Here is a 17,696-nt window from a genome sequence, read left to right on the forward strand (position 1 = left end):
GGGGAGGGGGAGCAGGTCGCGGCTCAGCGCCTGGGCTGGAAGCGAACGGGTGCGCTGGGGTCGGTAAGGATGGCCTGGCTAGGGGCTGCGCTGCGTGCTGGGACGGCGCTTCTCGGCGGGGGAGGTACCCTCGGGCTGGGCGGCGGGGGTTGAAGCCGCAGCGGGAAGCTGAGGGCGAGGGGAGGGAGCTGGGCTGTGAAGGGATGGCAGGTTGGGGGTGGCGGAGGGGGCAGAGCCCGCGTTTTGGTTGTGGGTGGCGAGTGAGATATTATCAAGGGACAGCAAACGCAGCGAGGCGGGGAATGGCTTTTCTCCGTGGGGTGATCCGACAACACGGAGAAGCTGGAGGGCTGCGGTGGGCGTCAGGCAGCAGGGCTGAGGCCATCCCAAGGGAGGGAGAGGCAGCAGGCAGCTCGTGGTCTCCAGGCGTGGGCCGAGGCTGCTGCTGCAGCTTTTCAGCCAGAAAGATTCAGTTATAAATATCTTGCTTGAGTCTGTTTTGACTCATTTGAATGTGTTTGTATGTGGTAATCCTCAGTTATCCAAATGGCTTTTTCCCAGCGTTTGTTTAATGCTCAGCACGCTGGGGATCTGGTAGACCTACGGTGTTTGTATGGTGGGAAAAAGCGCTTGATATTAACGTCCAGGTTTTGCTGACACTGAGAGACAGCGGCTCACAGGGATTCTAAGCTGCTGCTATTACTAAGCTGCTAGGGAGTAGCACTGATGTCATAAGAGGATGGCAAGTAGATCCGAACAAGGGAAGGATTTGCCTTCTAGGATGTGCTTTCCACCACCTTAACAGCAAGCAAACCTTTATTTTCAAATGCAGAAGAAATGTGGTTCAGGAGCATGATTTGATTTCAAATGCTGTCTGAGTTGGGAGACTGAAGAAAGTTGTCACTGGCTTCAATTATAGACTCATGTAAACAAGATGATAGTAACCGCATATTTATTGAAAGTGTGGTCACTGCTACTTTTTCCAGCTGCTTTTTTCAGCCTGTCAGATGTTTTCCAAAGCCCCGTGCTTATTTTTAGATGTGCCTGAACACTGAGAGCAGTTGCAAGGCTGAGAATTGTCAAAGGAATTTATTTAGAAGGATGCTTAGCCCCGGTTTTAATGGCACATGTGAGTCCCTGTCCCTTAAACTGATATGAAAACATCGGCCTGACTAGTTGCTGAGGAGGACGATAGTTTTCTCCACAGAGAACAGCTAAAAGGAGAAAATGGTGTCCACAGCAGATCAGAGATTTAGATGTCATTAATTTAATGAGTTTTCCTGGTTTTCAGAAGAATTGCCTTGGAAGGACGAATCAGCAGTACAGCAGTAGGCTGCTAATGCTTTGTTTCTTCTTTCTCCCTGGACTTTCTTCAGGAAGAGGAGGCGCAATGGTAATGAAGATGACAGTCATATTCCACAGACCAAACGTAGTACCAGGAATACTGTCCTCCAGGACTCTTGGGACACTGAGGTGAGAGCCTTTGTGGGCAAGTTTAGTTTCCTTTAATTCTGAGTTTAAGTAATAGTTGGATTATTCTATGTAATTGTGTTCAAAGAGAGTTGTTGATGGAAACCTCTTTTTCCTTTGTGTGTGACACAAGCTCTGTTGTGTACTTCAGAGACTCCAATCTGTAAAATGCAGTTTGGAAATCAGCATGTTTTCCAGTTAAAATGGTTATCTTCGACCGGAAAGTTTCTGTTAATGTATGTCAGTTAGTGAAGAAGCAAAAAATGGTTTGCTGCAATTCTAGTTTTGCTGTCTGACATGTGGTGTATCCAGAACCAAGCAGATGACTGGAGTGCATTACAGACGCCTGTGGTCACTCTGCCTGGCTATTTGCCCTTCCAACTTTGCCTTTCCTTTACAGTAATATCATTGTGGTAGAAGTGGTAGTTCTTATTTGATTAAAAAGTAATAAATAAATGCCCTGGTGGAGCTTGGCAATTTAAGCAAGACTTGCTTGTTCACAACAAACACTGAAACAATCTGGTTTCTGCTTGTAATGGCTCTGATCTTTCTCTGGATGTGGGATAAACTGTCTCCTGTGATCTCACCCCTCACATGGCAGGTGTTCTAGCATGGTGTCATTTGCTAGAATCTGAAATTTAAAAAAGAAAAAAAAAAAAAAAGAAAAAAAAAATGCTGATTCCCACACTGCCACCGGATTTCCTGAATTGTTGCCTGTATTGATCACCTGCAGGTTCACTGTGTGCGTTTCCAATTAGCTGTGTAGTTCTGTTGCAAAGGATTAATGGATAAGAGCGCGCCCTGCGGAGGCTGCCTGTTAGTTTGTGTCCCTGGAAGTTATGAAATGAATTTCTTTTAAGATTTTAAAATATCTTTTTTTTTTTTTTTTTAATGGAGCCCTGTCCCTCTGAGGACTGACCCTGATAAGTAATTACAAGATATTGTTGTTACATAAACTGCTAAGTATACTTTGACTGCACGACATGTGGTGTGCTCTGTACCTGAGCAGCGTATCTTTTATCACGTAGCAATGCCTTCAAATGCATACTTAGATTTAAAATGATATAAACCTCTGTGTCCCACCATCACTTCTGGGAGGGAGGCTTTCTTCTAGCCAGCACAGCTTTACCAGTGGCTGCTGTGGTACTGGGATTGCATAGGAAATGCTCCAGCAGCTGAGATGTCCGTCACAAGGGAAGTTGCCCTGATGGGAGATGTTCTTGTTACCTGTGTTGTCTTGCCAAGAGCAGGACTTGCTGGGATGGAGCTGGTTTTGCTTCTTGGGTATAACGGGTAGAAGCAGAAATAGCTGCTTGCCATCTGACACCGAATCACTTGTCCAACAGGTTAAACACCTCTTCGTGTGTAGAGTAGTTAATGGCTAAACAAGCTTTGTGGCGGGAGGAGGAAGAATTTAGTGTGGAACGAGGGATTGAAGTGGGAGTAATGAAATTGAGAATATCAGGAAAAACCTTCGTGGTGAGTGCAGAAGCACCTTTGCTTGTCCTATGAGCACTTGACGTTTGTCTGGGCGAAGCCACTAAAACCCAGGAATGGAAACAGCCTTGCAGCAGACACACGGGGGGGGGGGGGGGGTGACCTTCCCTCTGTCCTTAACTGCTGTTTTGTTTGGGGCTGCCTGTGAGTGAACAGCATGGGTGTGAGCTGCCCACCCCGCTGGCAAAGTCAGAGCAGAGTTCAGTTGCTGAAGCTAACATTAAGACTCCTGCTTCATGCATGCACTTGCGTTGCAGAAGTATGTTTTAACACATTAAACCCTGATGTGCAGGCAAGGAGAACTTGTTCCTGGTGATGCTGGAATGGAGGAATGTGCCTGCTGGCCGCAGTTTTGCAGCAATCAATGTTCTCTTTCTCAAGGGAACAAAATTCACAATGTTGTCTCGTGATGAGCAGAGCTTTTTTATTTTTTTTCTGCTTGTTTTCTTGTGGCGTTGAATCACTGAACTGAGCATGCCCAGAAATTAAAGCTGTGAGATTAAATTCAGTGTTTCTTTGAGGACTTCCTGTACCAAATGGAGAAATTCTGGTGCTTGCAGTGTGCCAGCGCTTCCCATTGGTGTCACTTTGAAACTGTTGCCACTTTGTAATACTTGTTTCCTGATATTTGTCATTGACATGGGGAGCTCTGGCTGATTCAAGGTCCCCAGTAGCTGCAGGAGAGGAGCTATGCAGGACGGTGTGTTTCCATCTGAGGGCACACGCACCTGCTTTTTGGGGCATGTTGGCTAGAGTTCTGACTCCTTTGCCTTCCTTCATTTCAAAGTTGTCTTTCCTTCTCACAGAGTGGTTTACTTGAGAACATAACCTGGGTATGAAAACCAGGTGCCATAGTACTCAAACAGAACCTGGCTCATGGCAGATCTGTGTTTTCTTGCTCTCAGTAGCTGACAGCAAGGTGTTAGATGAAGGGAGATTTTTTTTTTTTTTTAGTGGCTGTTCATGTGTGGGTTATTCTTTGGCATCCCTCAGTCCCTTGCTTTCAGTCACACCGCTCCCATGAGCTAAGTGTCATGTAAAAGGATATTGCCATTTTCTCCCACTGGATTGCCTTCATCCAGGGTAGGCAGCATTTTAAACTTGAGCTGAGTTACACAGGAGGGAAACGGAGATGTTCTTCAGTCCCCATCAGCTCTGCCTCTTGGCAAATTGCTGTAATGATGTGCAGTTCCTTCTGTTCCCAGAACAAACCGCTTCTGCGCTCCCAGGTGACAGCTGCGGGAAGCTTCTGCTTTGCAGTTCAGCCCATAAACATGCATGCAGCTACAGTGGATGTTAGATGTTAGCAAAGCAGAGCATTTCCACGGCATTTTGTTTCCTGTTCAGCCTGTCCTCTATCTTCCCCATTTACCAGCAGGTTAGCTTTCTTGCCTACACAGATACCTGCTTATTACTTTAGCAAAAGCTCTGCTGTCATCAGCTAGCCTGTATGTCAGGTTAGGCCGAGCTGCAGTGGATCTGCTGAGGAGCTGTTACGTGGGGAATTAGGGGAATGTAGCACTGTGCTCTGCAGCCTGGGGAATCGCCGGGGAAAAGCCCTTTGCTCTGATTTTCCCTGGGAAGGAAGGCAGCCTGCAGTGTTCCAGCTAACCCTTTTCCTTCCTAAACCTAATTTCTTAGGATTCCTTTCTGCTAGCCTGACTGATGGTGGGATTCCCCACATTGTTGGAGACTGCTGACACAGGGCAGCAGTTGCTTCTCTCAGATGAAAGTTTTTCTGTAGCATTCCAGCTAGCCACTCTACAGATATTACTGTGGTGAGGAAGGGCTGGTCTAAATTCTAATGAAAACCAGATTAATTCTTCGTTAAATTCAGCTTAGATCGTGCTACTCTCAAGCCATTTAAGTTTTTGTCATTAGTGATTGAGACACAAGGTCATGGATCAGCAGATGGATGCAGATAAATAGTTTCCAAACAAATGCCCAGATGAAACTTCTGTGATGCTCAGTGTGATGCTAAGGGGGGCTAATGAGTTGGGTAAGCCATGGAGATGCCCTTTTGATGCTTCAGGTGCTCATAAACTCTCACAGGGCTTTCTTCTGCCCTTATGCTTAAAACTTTGTTTCATTGTGTAGATGCCTGTCATTGCTGACATGATGACTTTAAGGATTCTTTTTTTGTCTGATTGTAGTCCAAATGCGTAACAGAATGTGCACCACAGCCTGGGGAAATGGTAGGTCCATGACATGATTTGGGCTATAAAGGGGCTTCGTGCTAGTGAATTTTTGCATTAGAGAAATGGAAATAAAGAGTCTGACAAATCAGATCTGTCAACAGCCTTAGATGTAGGAAGCACGTCCCAGGACACGGTCTATGCTTGAAAAATAAAATTAGCCATGCGTAAAGTAATCATTACTAACAGCTCTAAAATGTTTTCGTTCTGATGCGATACGAAACGTCAGCAGTAAGCAACGCCAGGTTCTCATTCTGATTTTTTTACCTTGATTTTCAGAAGGTGGCTGTAACGAAAAACAGTAAGGAACACAGACTAAAAGGAAACAAAGTGTCCTGTGCGGTGGGTTTCTCTCCAAGGCTGCTGTGACTTGTTCAGCGTAACAGCGCTGCATTTCAATGTCTGTGCTTCTCTGCAAAACGAGGTGCTCTAGCAAGTGCCATTTCGCTGCCCCTCTCTGTCCTTCTGGTGTTCTCTCCCTCTCCAGTGTCACTAGCAGTAGAAAGGGGGAGCGGGTTGCTCGTGTGGTTACATCTGCTGCTTCCTTAAGAATGACTTCACGTTTTTTTTTTTTTGTTGTTGTTTTTCTCCTCGCTAGCTGAACCTAACACCCCAGCACGGGTGCAGCCTCACTGCCATTGTCTTGCTTGCTGTGCTACTAACTCAAGCACTGAAGCGTTTCTAGTGCTTAGCAAAAGAAGGAAACGTACATGGTTGAATTGTCACGATCACTTGTGGAATCAGTGCCATGGGGCTTCCAGCTGGCATCGTGATCCGTCTCAAATTTGTCCGTGCCTTCCCGAGCCTCTCGCAGATGCAGTTTGCACCGTTCTTTAGATTTACCCTGAAGTGAGACCTTCTGGATGTGGTGCCAACTGTTACATTGCAGTTGCTTCCCTTAAATTTGTCTTCCTCTGCTGTCGCTGCCAAGCTCTGAATTCTGTGGTTTTAACTTCGTGCTTACCAAAATGGTTTTTTAGCTGCTGTCATTTATGGTGGCTGCTTTTTTGACCTTGTTTCTTACAGGATGGCAAAGTAGTCACTTGCTGGTTCTTAAGCACCTGAATCTTTGCAGTGTTGTCCCACATCGCACAGTAATAAAGTATTTCAGCTGTGGCTAATGGAAACCTTTCATTAGCAGCCCCTAAAATGGTACAAACCAAACAGTTTTATGTCTTTGAAACGCTGAAAATGATGGCTAACGCTCTTCCAGTTATTACCATGAGGTGTGTTCATCCTAGATGCTGGCAAACAAACCTTGTCCTCCATGTGAGCTCAGTCTTAAGTTCTCTCTCTCCTCTGTGTGTGGAAGTACTCGATGGCTGTCATTCTTTTGCTGTTGCCTCAAGTAAATTGTTAGAAAACTAACAGCTAACGTTGCAGTCCCAGTACTTCACTGGGAGAAGAGTAGCTGTGTGCATGTCAAGGTGTTCAAAGACCTAAAATGGGCATCGTGTCACCTCTGTTTTTAACAGTCTCTTGCTTTGGATGCTCCAGATCGTGTGTTAGAAAAAACTGACTCCTAGAAAAAATGCTTTGCATGGTGCTTACCTAAAATGTCTGCTGAACCAGAAGTGAGAAATGTGAAGGTGGTGCAGCTTTTTCCTCCTGCCCTGCCTGCCTTTACTGACACGTGCGGCTTTGTAGGAGCGTTCTTTATTTTCCAATTCTCGGATGAATTCAGCAAACTTCACTAGTGCTAAAACGTGGGTCACGGGGGCAGAGCTGACGGGCTTAAACCACAAAGTTTGAACTGGAGGTCAGTGAAACTCTGGGTGAAAGCTTGCTCATCCCTTCAGCTCTGCGATTGCTTTTCATGCGTTGGCAATAACTGCAGCAATGAATGCCAAGAAAGCACTTGGTCGATTTTCTTTTGTCCGTCAGGCTGAATATGAGCCTGGAAGTCTGGAAGGGAGGGACTTACTGTAAAGACTGTTTGCTTAACTGAGGCGTTTCGTTGTGGACAGGAGAGAGAAACGTGTCGTTTTGCTGTTAACATTCTCTTTGTCTCAGTCCTCCAGCAGCGATAGCGGCAGCAGCAGCAGCAGCTGTAGTAGCAGTAGCATCAACAGCCCTGACAGAGCGAGCGGCCCAGAAACCAGCCTCAACCCGATAGTTGCGGGATCCAGCCCCGTCTCCTCTCAGTCCTTCCATGAGCAGTCTGCACTAAGTCAAGGTCCTTACTTCCACATCAACCAGATCCTGAAGGAGGCACACTTTCACAGCTTACAGAGCCGGGGACGCCCTCCTACATGATGAACCAGCAGTTCCTTGCCTTCTGTGAAGGGACAGCACTGTGTAGATTTGATATTTCAACTTAGTTTGTTAAAATGAAATTGCACAAAACGCCTGTTGCCTTTTCAGTCTATATTTGAAATGAAATAACAGGTTAACAGGAAATTGTTTACTTGTGGTTTGCTGCACTATTGCAATGCAAAAGGGGCTTTGAAGCAATTTTTATAGGATTCTTTTTGGGGTGGTTTTAAAGTACGTGTCAAGAGGAGACTGAGGAATCCACATCTGTGATATAGGATTGTGTAACGTCCAATTCCAATTGACTGCCTAATCTGTTAGCAATTTGTTGCTCTCTGTAAAATTCTTTCCAACGTTCATCTTCAGTTTTATAAGTCGTTTTTTTTTTTTTTTAATTTCAATAAACCAGTAAAAAATGTATTTGGGAAAATAATTTTTTGAGCATTTAGAGGTAATAAGACAGTAAATGCTGTCACAGGAATTCTGTAGGACTGCTGTAGCTGCAAGCTCTCCACCAGGTTTGGGGTGCGATGAGCCCTGTGTGCTTTGTCTTTACTGTTGCAGTATTGAAAATAAATTGTGAAACTAGAACCAGGAAAGCTTAGGCAGCTGTAGCCAAAATACCAGATGCCTGCTGGTTTCATTTAGTGAACAGACACATGGTATCTGCTGAGGAAAGCATAGAGTAGCCTGGGGAGGAGCTTTTTGAAGGAAAGAGGAATTTTACATTGCTCTAATACCAATTTCTAGCTGTGAAATGTTTTGTTTTCTGTTACATTGTGTAGTTTTATTTCTTTAACTTGACTTTAAGGTTAACAACTCCTAAGGAATAGGAAGTAAGAGTAGCTAGACCTCTGGTTCAGCAGCCAGAGCGCAAGGACTGTCCTGACGTGTTCCTGGTTCAAGTGGCATGCTACCATCTGGCTGAGGATGCAAAGTGCTTCTCTTCTGACAACACCTGCTGCGGGGAGAGAGCGTTCTCAGTGAAGACAAATGCACAGACAAACTCTTTTATTGAATCACTTTGTCATGCCAGAAAGCCATCCCAGCTTGAAGAGAGAAGGTGCAGCTGTGTCTTCCTCCTCAGTTACAAGCTGCCTGAACAAGGAGCCAGGGCGCAAGGCCTCGTCTTCTGCTCTCGTGAGTGCAGGAGGTGGAACCTGTTTTTAAGTACAAGAGAGTCAGGAACGATTACAGCACACCTTGACTTATTCCAACCCCTCATCTAGAGTAGCTGCAAGGAGGCACAGACTACAGCAGAAGAGCTGCTTCCAGACAACCTAACTGGTTTTGCAACGACAAGCAGCGGGAGGTTGCTCTGAGAGGTGGATGCACAGCTTCTTCTTGTTAGCAACTGTACAGAAGTCATTCAGTGCTCAAACGCAGTAATTCTGTGCAGTAAGGAAAGGGCTGTTGTTGCTCAGAGCACTAGGGTAACAACAGTAAAAGCACAGCTGTTGCTTTTGCAGAGAGCTGCTCCTGAGTAATTGTGGACTTTAACCTCTCTAGAACTGTCCTATGATAAAAGGAACAAGTGATTCTGCAGAGTGGAGTGGATGCAGAATGTCCATGTACTCCATAGCCATTGCTGCTGCCACAGCAGGGGAGTGGTGGAAGCAAGACGAACATCACTGCACACTTCTACGCGCTACTACAGCTGAGGTGAGAGAGGTAAAGACACCTTTACTGTTAAGCTTTGGGCTTTTTAAATAACCCTGACACTACGTCTGGTTTTAATACTTCTAAATAATAGAGAGCCAGAATTGCAGAGTAAATGCCAGCATCTCAGGTAACACTCTGCTCTGATAAAGCCAAATCTTTATTTTCCCATTCCAGTTGAAGAAACATCATCCATTTGATTATTAGATTGTTAATCTAAAGAAAATGGATCACTAATTCCTGCTTCCTGTAGCAGTAAGGTATTCCTTGGCTCTCTCAGTCCTCAGCACAGGGAGCTCCACCTAAGCAAATGTTTTAAATTAGAGGAAACGTGGCAGCATGATGTTTGTCTGCTAGCAAAACAGAAACAAGACAAGGCAGAGCCTTTGCAAGAGAAGCAAGCCACTCCGTTCACACAGGCTGAAATACCCAGGCCAACTTCATCAGGAGTTAAAGGTCAGCATCGCACTGGAAGGGAGTTGAAATAATTAGATAATATCCTTTAACATTTCTTGCAGCCATACTTAAATGAAATCCTTTTATGCATTAATCTCAAAACACCTCATCTGTGCAAGTCTTCACTGCATTTTCACGATGGTTATTGCCAATGTTTTACCATACAGCAAGCAGGCCCCAAAAATATCCAGGGGCCATCAGGTTTCTTTTGAGGGTCGAGGGGAAATCCAACCCATCTCACGCTGTGTTGCCGTAATGGTTCTCTCATTTTACAGAAAATAAAAATCAGGTTAAATATTAACTGTTTGGCTACTTTCTTCTTTCCCTGCAAGCTCTAAGTGTTGGTGGGAGAATGAGCACGGGCAAGAAGTTAATATGGCTCTGTTTTACCAACCTGAACTCTTTCTGTGTTCCTGGTAGCAGATTTAGTCTTTCGTGAGCTTGACATACTCAGCGGCAGAAGTCCAAATCTTAAGAGATGGAAGAAAGAAAGGCAGTTGGGCATAGGGAACAGCAACGCTAGACCTGTTTCCTGAAAAGATGTAGGAGTGAACAGAAGAGCTGGGTAACTTACCTGATCTGGCTGGATGCTAAGGGCAAGATATTATGGAACTCCTGGGAGCTGAGAGCACCACTCCTGCTTGTGTACTGGTTCTCTGCCCCAGTCAGCAAGCCAAAGAGAACCTAGAAGGTATGAAGGCATGTTTGCATGGAGGGCATCTGCAGAGGCCACCAGGCAATATGCTGCTGCTGAGTCTGCCGGCACTGCATTGCACAATACTTGTGGTTGATTTTCAAGTCTGACTTTAAATTGTCTCCCTTCTCTCCTTTGTAATTCCTGCATTTAGTTGGTGCTGCTTATTGTTACCATAGTTGCGTTCTGGAGCTGTTTCAGCACTACTTAACCCAATTAAAATTGCACAGGCTTCAGTGAATCCTGTTAGATAATGTTCTGCCAACTCCATGCATGATTATGTGCCATGCAGCCAGCTCGGCAAGCTCTTCTTGTTGTCACCTGGTGTTAAATAACCTTCCCATTCCCGATTAAGTGCTAGTAGTTCTCTCTGGACATTAAGCAGTTTATAAAGCATTATTCCTGATGGATGCATCCCTTCCCATGCACTTACAGAGGTTCGCTGAACCAGGCGATTAAGGTTGCTGTTTAAGTGTGGTGTAAAAACATCCAAGTCAAATGGATCAATGTGTCCCTCCAGGAAATCAGTCACCTTCTCGATCCTACAAGCAGAGCAGAGGAGGCCTGTCAGGATTTCTGTCCTAGTGAGAGGTATGACACAAAGATGGCTGCTGATGTCCATGGCGTGGCTTCACTGAGTGCTCTGGAACCGTGAGGGATTTGACCCACAGAAGTGACTGAATGAAATATGAACTGCTAGGAAAAATCAGCTGAATGGTTCCAGCTCTCACAGGTACAGTCTGTAATACTTGCTGTTGGTTCTCCCTGTGGTAGCTTACAAGGTTTGAACTCAGGTGGGAGTTCTAACTGTCCTTTTCAGGGGCCTCTGCAGGTGTGCCTGCCACCACATGGACACACTGTGACATAGTGTCACAGTGTGTCTATACAGAGGGGACAAGCCTGCCCTCTGAACTGTCAGCTGCAGAATCCCACTCCTCCTACATCTTGAGGATAAGCTGTGAGCCAGTGTAAGAAGCTAGTTCCTGTCTCTGTGCACAGACAGAGGCTGTACTGCCCTCTTGCATGGCCCAGGCACCACTCTGGGGGTGTTCTGGCAGACAGTAAGGCTGCAAGTTTAAGCAACTTCGGGGCCCCACAACCTATTGCAAGTCTTTAACACCCAGAATTATACTGCACCTGGAGTCGTGCTTGATCCTGCTGGTTTTTGCTTCCTCGCTCTTTGCTGTCAAGATGATATTCAGGTACCTCAGATCGTAGAGTAGCTGCAGAGCTCTGTTCTGCGTCATGGGGAAGGTGCCTGCTTTCTGCCAACAGGAAGAGGGCTCTTCACTCCCACTAAAAATGTCAGCCACCCAAAAACAACCAGCACAACTGAACCACTCTGAGCACACAGGCTGGTGTCAGGTCCCTTTTTGCCTCATTCTGGGGGAGGCAGAGCAAGAGTGCACTCACCCCTTTAGCTCTCGCAGGTGGATATTTCCTTTTCCAAGGGACCAGAGCACAGATAGTGCCCAGCAATCCCCACATCCCATGCCAAGTGGAGCCAGGCCTGATCCTACTCACGTACCTTGTCCTGCTTCTCCCCCATGAGCTTTTCATAGGCAGCAAGCACTTCTGCCATGCAGGCCTTCAGCAGCTCCTGCAAGGTGACCTTCGGCAGAGTGTGCCCGCCGACTCGGTTCACCTCTTGGCACAGGCTGAAGAGGAGGCACTGGACGTACCAGGATGGCTGTTTGACAAAAAAAAACTGTGTTATTTCCATGTGGCCTGTAAGCTTTGTTACCTTTGTCAGCAGCACAACATCCTTTCAGTTCTTCTGCACTCTGCATCCTCAGCAACAAAGCTGCTGCCACAAAGATTTACCTGCCTCCATAGAAGGGCTCGACTCTGTCACAAGTTTTTAATCTGCTGCTTTGCTTACAGCAGTCCTGAAAGTCCTGCATGTACTTTTACCAGAGGTATTAACCTGAGTGTAGTCAGAAGAGAATTGCTCTTCTGTGCCTTTTATGCCACCTCTGACCCCACTTTGACCAGCTCCTGCCTGGGTTTGTTATATATTCCCTTGTTCTTCTCCTGCCCCTCTAGCTACCCTCAATTCTCACTGTACTGCTTTTTCCTTCAGAATCAACAAAATTCACCTTCAGAGGTCTGCTACGAGAGACCGTTGTCCTGTGCAGTGCCTTCTGTACCATGCAAATGCTGAAATCACTCTTGCTTTGGCCCCTCTCTCTTTCTCTCCCTGTGATTGCCACCATAAGCATCATCCCTGCACCACCACAATACCCAAGGAACCCTGCTATCCTCAGTTCTCTTCTCAGGCTTTGCACATTCCCATTGTTGCAGTCCTGTCCTTCAGTGCAATCAGTTTCTGTGAAGTCTCTCTCCCGTGGGCTTCTATGTATAAACCCAGCATCCATCCTAATTTGGCTCAGCTTTACAGGACTAGGGTCAATCTTATTCATTTGAGTACACAACAACTACCTGTTTTCCTTCCTTTGACTTCTGTCCTTATGAGGTGAGTGTCTCAAAGAGCAAATAACAGCACCAGAGAATGTATGCCTTGCACTCATAGCGCTGGGCAAACTGCATGGTAGGTCAGCGACCTTTGACAATGCAGTGGTTTTGGAAAACATCACTTTTCTCCTCCTATCAGATCATTTCTTTGCATTTATCAAGAGGATGTGTCTCATACCTGCATAGGCAGACGGATCTTCGATGTGACGCTGTTTCCAGACTCTGCCTCCTCCTGAATTTCAATCTCATCCCAGCTGGTGGCTGTAGCCAAGACAGAACCAGCTGTGTCTAACAGCAATGTTTGAGTAAAGCACTGAACCAGAGCCTAGAGCGCAAAACACAAAAGCATGCAGTCACAAGACTCTAGTGAGAGTAAACACAGAGAGGCAGCTTGCTCCTGCCCTCCCTCACCCCCCTGAGCCTCCCAGGCAAACACATCCCACTGGGTGCCATCTCTGTCTCCCACAAGGAGCAGCAGCACCAATCACAGGGAGCTGAGCCAGTGGAACCCCGCAGAAAGCGGCTGTGATGAGAGAAGCAGCTCCTTACTTTGGTGACAGTGGAGCTCCAGATCTGGTAAGCAGCCAGGCTCTTCTGCAGGAGTTCTGCTTTCACCTCCTGCCACTTGGCTTGCACGGGATTAACTTCTTGGGCTTTCCCCTTCCCCAGCTTCTTGGTGGAGCGGGTTTCCTTCAGTGCCGTCTCTGTGCTGCCTGACTGGCCCAGGATACACTGCTTGAGGTGAGGGCAAAGCTCGGTCAGGGACTGGCAGAGCCTGGCCATGAAAAGGACAGCATGGAGCCTGGCATCGCTGGGAGCATCCTCCTGCCCCCCCAGCAGGCTCTGTGCACCCTGGAGCTCTTCACGCACGCAGCCCAGCACGTGGTGGATGCAGGCAATGCAGTGGTCGCGGAGCAGCCCCTCCACCATGCTGGTGTCAGCATAGCGGTCGAAAGCCGAGCGAGGCTGCAGGGTGGGAGTGGGCTCCTTGGTGGCTGAAGACTCTGCAGGAAGGTAGGACAGGAGGTCATCCAACCTGGCTTTCAGCTTCGAGTCCAGAGCCGAACAGAAGCTCTGCACGCATGGCGTGAGTGCCTGGGCCTTCATGGACAGGCCGCTCTTGGCAAACTGGCTGCGGTTCGCCACGTTGACCCAGGCAGCGTCCGAAGGCAGATCGCTGGAGCTCTCTGACCACAGGAACTGGGCCACATTGTGTTCAAACTGGACGTGCTTGCTCAAGGCAGAGGTGTTGGATTTGACCTCAAGTTCCTGCAGGGCTAAGATGAGAAGCTGTCTGGAGCTGCTGGAGATGGATTCAAACCCCTCTTTAGTCAGTACCTAGAAAATGAGGAAAAAAGCAGCTTTTACATGTGCCTCCTGTAATGCAGCACTTAAGATACTCATTTAGTGCTGCTAATAGGCACCAGTGACACGCTGGAGACAAGAAGATGGGGAACAGTGCAAAGCTGCTGTGAATCACTGCAGCGGAGTGCTCACCTCCAGCCTGTTCAGGAAGAGTTGCCGCAGCAGGTCCTCCCAAAAGGAAGCAGGCTTGTCCAAAAGGCGACGGCACAACACATCCCAGTTCTGGCTTATGGACTCACTTGTGAGCAGCTCCCACACTGCATCACGAATCCCCGCAAGGCCTTTCAGGCTCTTCACGTAGACCAGCAGGTTGCTGACCCCAGCCCTGATATCCTCACTGCACCTGAAGGCAGAGTTTTACTTCAGACTTGCTCAGAACCAACCTTGGGGAACCCAGGGGAAAACGCATCCTGCATCAAGGTGAGGGGATTCTTTATCTGTCAGTAAGAAACTCTACCTGCAAAAGCACCTGCAGGGCTCAGGGTACCTCTGACTCTCAGTGAGGCAACTGCACCCCAAATCCCAGCAAGGAAGCCATGCACCCTGCATTGGGAACCCAGGGCTACAGTGGGCATCGAAGCCAGATGCACCCTAGGAACACCCCTGCAGTGCTAACTGGCCCCCTGTTATGAGTCTGACAAGCAGGGGCACTGGGAAAGGTTGCTGGGGAAACATCCCATGGCCAATAAGCACACCATGGGGGGTTGCAGCTGATGCCAGGGACCAGCTGGCCAGCCCAGCAGCAGCAGCTCTATGGGATAATGACACAAGACTGACACCAGTGTATGAGTAATGAGGCTGCTAAGGGGCTGGAAGGGCGGTCCCCATCCACATGGTGGGAGGGGGGAGGGGAGCGGGGAGCTGAGCACTCTATAAAGGGGCTCTGTCTGCACTCACGGTCTGGAGAGGAGTAGTGAGGAGGAAGAAGGTGCTGGACCAAGAACCAGAAGAGAAAGGTAAGGGATTTCTTTCTCATTTACCTTCTTTGTTTCCTGGTGATTTTGGCAATATAAAGCAGGTCTAGATAAATATTACAAAGCCCTGGGTTATGTAGCATGGTCTGCTATATAGGAGTGCTACAGCCTGATAAGACTGTACTCTGCTGTTCTGGCTATTTAACTGCAGGGGAGAGGGAATACTGAGCAGGAAGCCAGCAGAGCCTTGCTTTGTAGGAATATGTGGCTTTGTTTCCTCCTTAGTGAGGACCTTGTGGGGTCTGAGAGAATTTTGAAGGAGGAGAAGTGTCACACTCACATGGCAATCCACTTCTGCAGCGTGTCTCTGAGATAGTCCTGGCTGATGGGGTGTGCCAGGGTCCGCAGAGTTGGCTGGAACTCCACCACAGACTCTGGGAGGTACCTGAACCAGCTGCTCAGCTTCACCTCATCCTCCAGGACTCCACCTTTCCCTAGAAGCACATGGGATGGGGGAATCAGCTCAGCACAGGGGTGGTCTCCTGCTGGTAAACAGAGGTGCTGCTGGCTGGGTGCTCACCTGCTGGCTGCTGGCCTGTAGTGCTCTCCAGGGTGGAGAAAAGTAAGCCACAGGGTAGGGCTGGATCTGGTGGCACTCCTTCGGGCATCATGTAGAAGAGTGCATGAGCCTGGTACAGGGTAGTGGTTAGCAGCTCCATCAGTGAACACACCTGAGCTTTTATACCTGCACCTGCAAAAAAAAAAAAAAAAGCCTTTCAGTAAAGGCAGCCCCTTTGACAGAAGTATGATGCTGCTCTGTGGGTACAGTGAAACCCTCCAGGGATGGGCTGGAGGGCATGTGTCTCAGCCCCATGCATCATCTGCTCCCTGGTAAAAAAAATAAGCTTGGCTTTAGTCTCTGAGCCCTGTTAATTCAGCACTGTGGCAAAAAGCTGTCAGTGATATCCACCATATCACTCCAATAGTGCAACATGGCTGAAACCCCACCGTGGTGAGCTTTCCAGGATTAAACCACCCACTTTTCTGCTTGGGTACTACAAGACAAGAGGGAGAGGAAACAAAGCAGGTTACCGTGACTTTAAAAAGGAGGCAGCCCTGGTCCACTGACCGTGGTGTGGCTGGTTGAGAAGCTGCTGGATTGCCAACTTCCTGGCCAGAAGGAAGTCTGCGAGGGCCTGGCGTGGGGAGCTGTCCTCCAGGAGCATGATGGCACACAAGGCTTCTGCCACCGCCTGGTCTGACACAGTCTGGCATTTCAGCAGAGACTTGCTCTCCTGCAAGATGGTGGATCTGGCAAGGAAATGAAGCAGGCAGGAATCATGTGCTGGAGGGAGGAGGTCTGGTGTTTGACAGAAACTGAGGTTTGGTTGGGAGATTCTGAGCAGAAACTGCACTCAGTGCTGCATTCCTCACAGCAGAAGCCTGCTGTTACTTAATCACAGAACAGCTTCATTTGGAAGGGACCTTAAAGATCATCTAGTTCCAACACCTGCTGTGGGCTGGTTGCCACCCACCAGAGCAGGTGGTCCAGGGTCCCATCCAGCCTGGCCTTGGGCACCTCCAGGGTTGGGACGCCCACAGCTCTGGGCAGCAGTGCCAGGGCCTCACCACCCTTTGGGTAAAGAATTTCTTCCTAACATATAACCTAAATCTCCTCTCATTTAGTTTAAAGCCATTCCCCCTTCTCCTGACACTAACTGCTCATGCAAAAAGTTGCTCTCCTTCTTGCTTATAAACTCCCCTCAAGCACTGGGATGCTGCAATGAGGTCTGTCCAGAGCCTTCTCCAGCCTGAACACCCCCAACTCCCTCAGGCTTTCCTCAAAGCAGTGGCCTGGACACAGTACTGCAGGTGGGGCCTCACAAGGGCAGAGCAGAGGGGGACAATCCCTTCTGTCAGTGCAGCTCAAGGTGCTGTTGGCCTTTGGGCCCTAAGAGCACGCTGTTGGTTCACATCCTGCTTTAATCCTCCAGAACCACAAGTCCTTCCCATAGCGCTGCTCTCACTGTGTTCTCCCATATCCCGGCCCGGTGCCATTGCCCACCTGAAATGGCTGGCGGCTGCCACCTGCCGCAGCAGGATGGGGAAGCGGGCGAGGATGGGGCTGTAGCGGGCGCGGGGCGCGTCGAGGTGCAGCAGGCCGTGCAGGTGGCGGCACAGCAGGTAGAGGCGGGCGGCGGGCAGGTAGCGCCCGGCCTCCATGGCGCTCCACGCCCGCTCGGGGATTTCCAGCAGCAGCTTCAGCTGGGCTGCTGCCCGGTACAGCTTCTCCTGCACCCGCGGCGGAGCCTGGAGTCGGGGAAACAGCGTTAAGGGAGGGTCCGGAGCGCATCTCCCCTCGCCCACCCGCTCGTTGCTCACCGGAGGAGCGGGGCCGGGCCGCGTCACCCCGCCGCGCTGCAGGCCCCGCACGGAGCTCAGCAGCCGCTCGGCGCTCAGCCGCATCTCGGCGATGGTGTCGGCCGCCTCGATCAGGTCGCGATAGCGCTCGCCCACCATCTGCCGCAGCTCCTCCCGTTTCTGCTCGATGCCGGCCCGCAGCCGCCGCTCCGCCTCGCGCAGCTCCGCCGCTGTGTGAGCCTCGAAAAGAGCCTCGGCCTCCGCTCCCCGCGCCGCCATGGCCGCCATCGCTGCGGGGCGGCAGTGACGTGGCGGCCGCCATCTTGGAGTCGGGCAGGGCTACTTCCGGCGGCGCGC

At 48.9% G+C, this 17,696-nt stretch overlaps 2 protein-coding genes across 5 annotated transcripts in view; one reads left to right on the forward strand and one right to left on the reverse strand.

Moving 5' to 3' along the window:
* FAM104A (family with sequence similarity 104 member A) overlaps positions 1-9,831 on the forward strand; it is a 10,111-nt gene extending 280 nt beyond the window's left edge. Inside the window, exons 2-5 of one of the 4 annotated variants that reach the window (XM_021414890.1) lie at positions 1,377-1,473; positions 5,121-5,162; positions 5,442-5,504; positions 7,176-9,831. In XM_021414890.1, the coding sequence (XP_021270565.1) occupies positions 1,377-1,473; positions 5,121-5,162; positions 5,442-5,504; positions 7,176-7,418 (445 nt within the window). In that variant the 3' untranslated portion in view covers positions 7,419-9,831. The remainder of the gene's footprint in view (positions 1-1,376; positions 1,474-5,120; positions 5,163-5,441; positions 5,505-7,175) is intronic. The other 3 variants (XM_021414892.1, XM_021414891.1, XM_021414893.1) reach the window with 3 other exon arrangements.
* COG1 (component of oligomeric golgi complex 1) lies at positions 8,410-17,663 on the reverse strand. Its single transcript, XM_021414880.1, has 14 exons — positions 17,361-17,663; positions 17,044-17,288; positions 16,108-16,289; positions 15,559-15,729; positions 15,319-15,472; positions 14,197-14,407; positions 13,249-14,037; positions 12,878-13,024; positions 11,753-11,914; positions 11,362-11,489; positions 10,658-10,766; positions 10,105-10,214; positions 9,925-10,000; positions 8,410-8,575 (listed from the first exon to the last, which is right to left on the reverse strand). The coding sequence occupies exons 1-14, from the start codon at positions 17,625-17,627 to the stop codon at positions 8,435-8,437; spliced, it is 2,892 nt and encodes a 963-aa protein (XP_021270555.1). The 5' UTR covers positions 17,628-17,663; the 3' UTR covers positions 8,410-8,434.

This window comes from Numida meleagris, chromosome 17 (genome assembly GCF_002078875.1).
Source record: "Numida meleagris isolate 19003 breed g44 Domestic line chromosome 17, NumMel1.0, whole genome shotgun sequence".
Lineage (NCBI taxonomy): Eukaryota > Metazoa > Chordata > Aves > Galliformes > Numididae > Numida > Numida meleagris.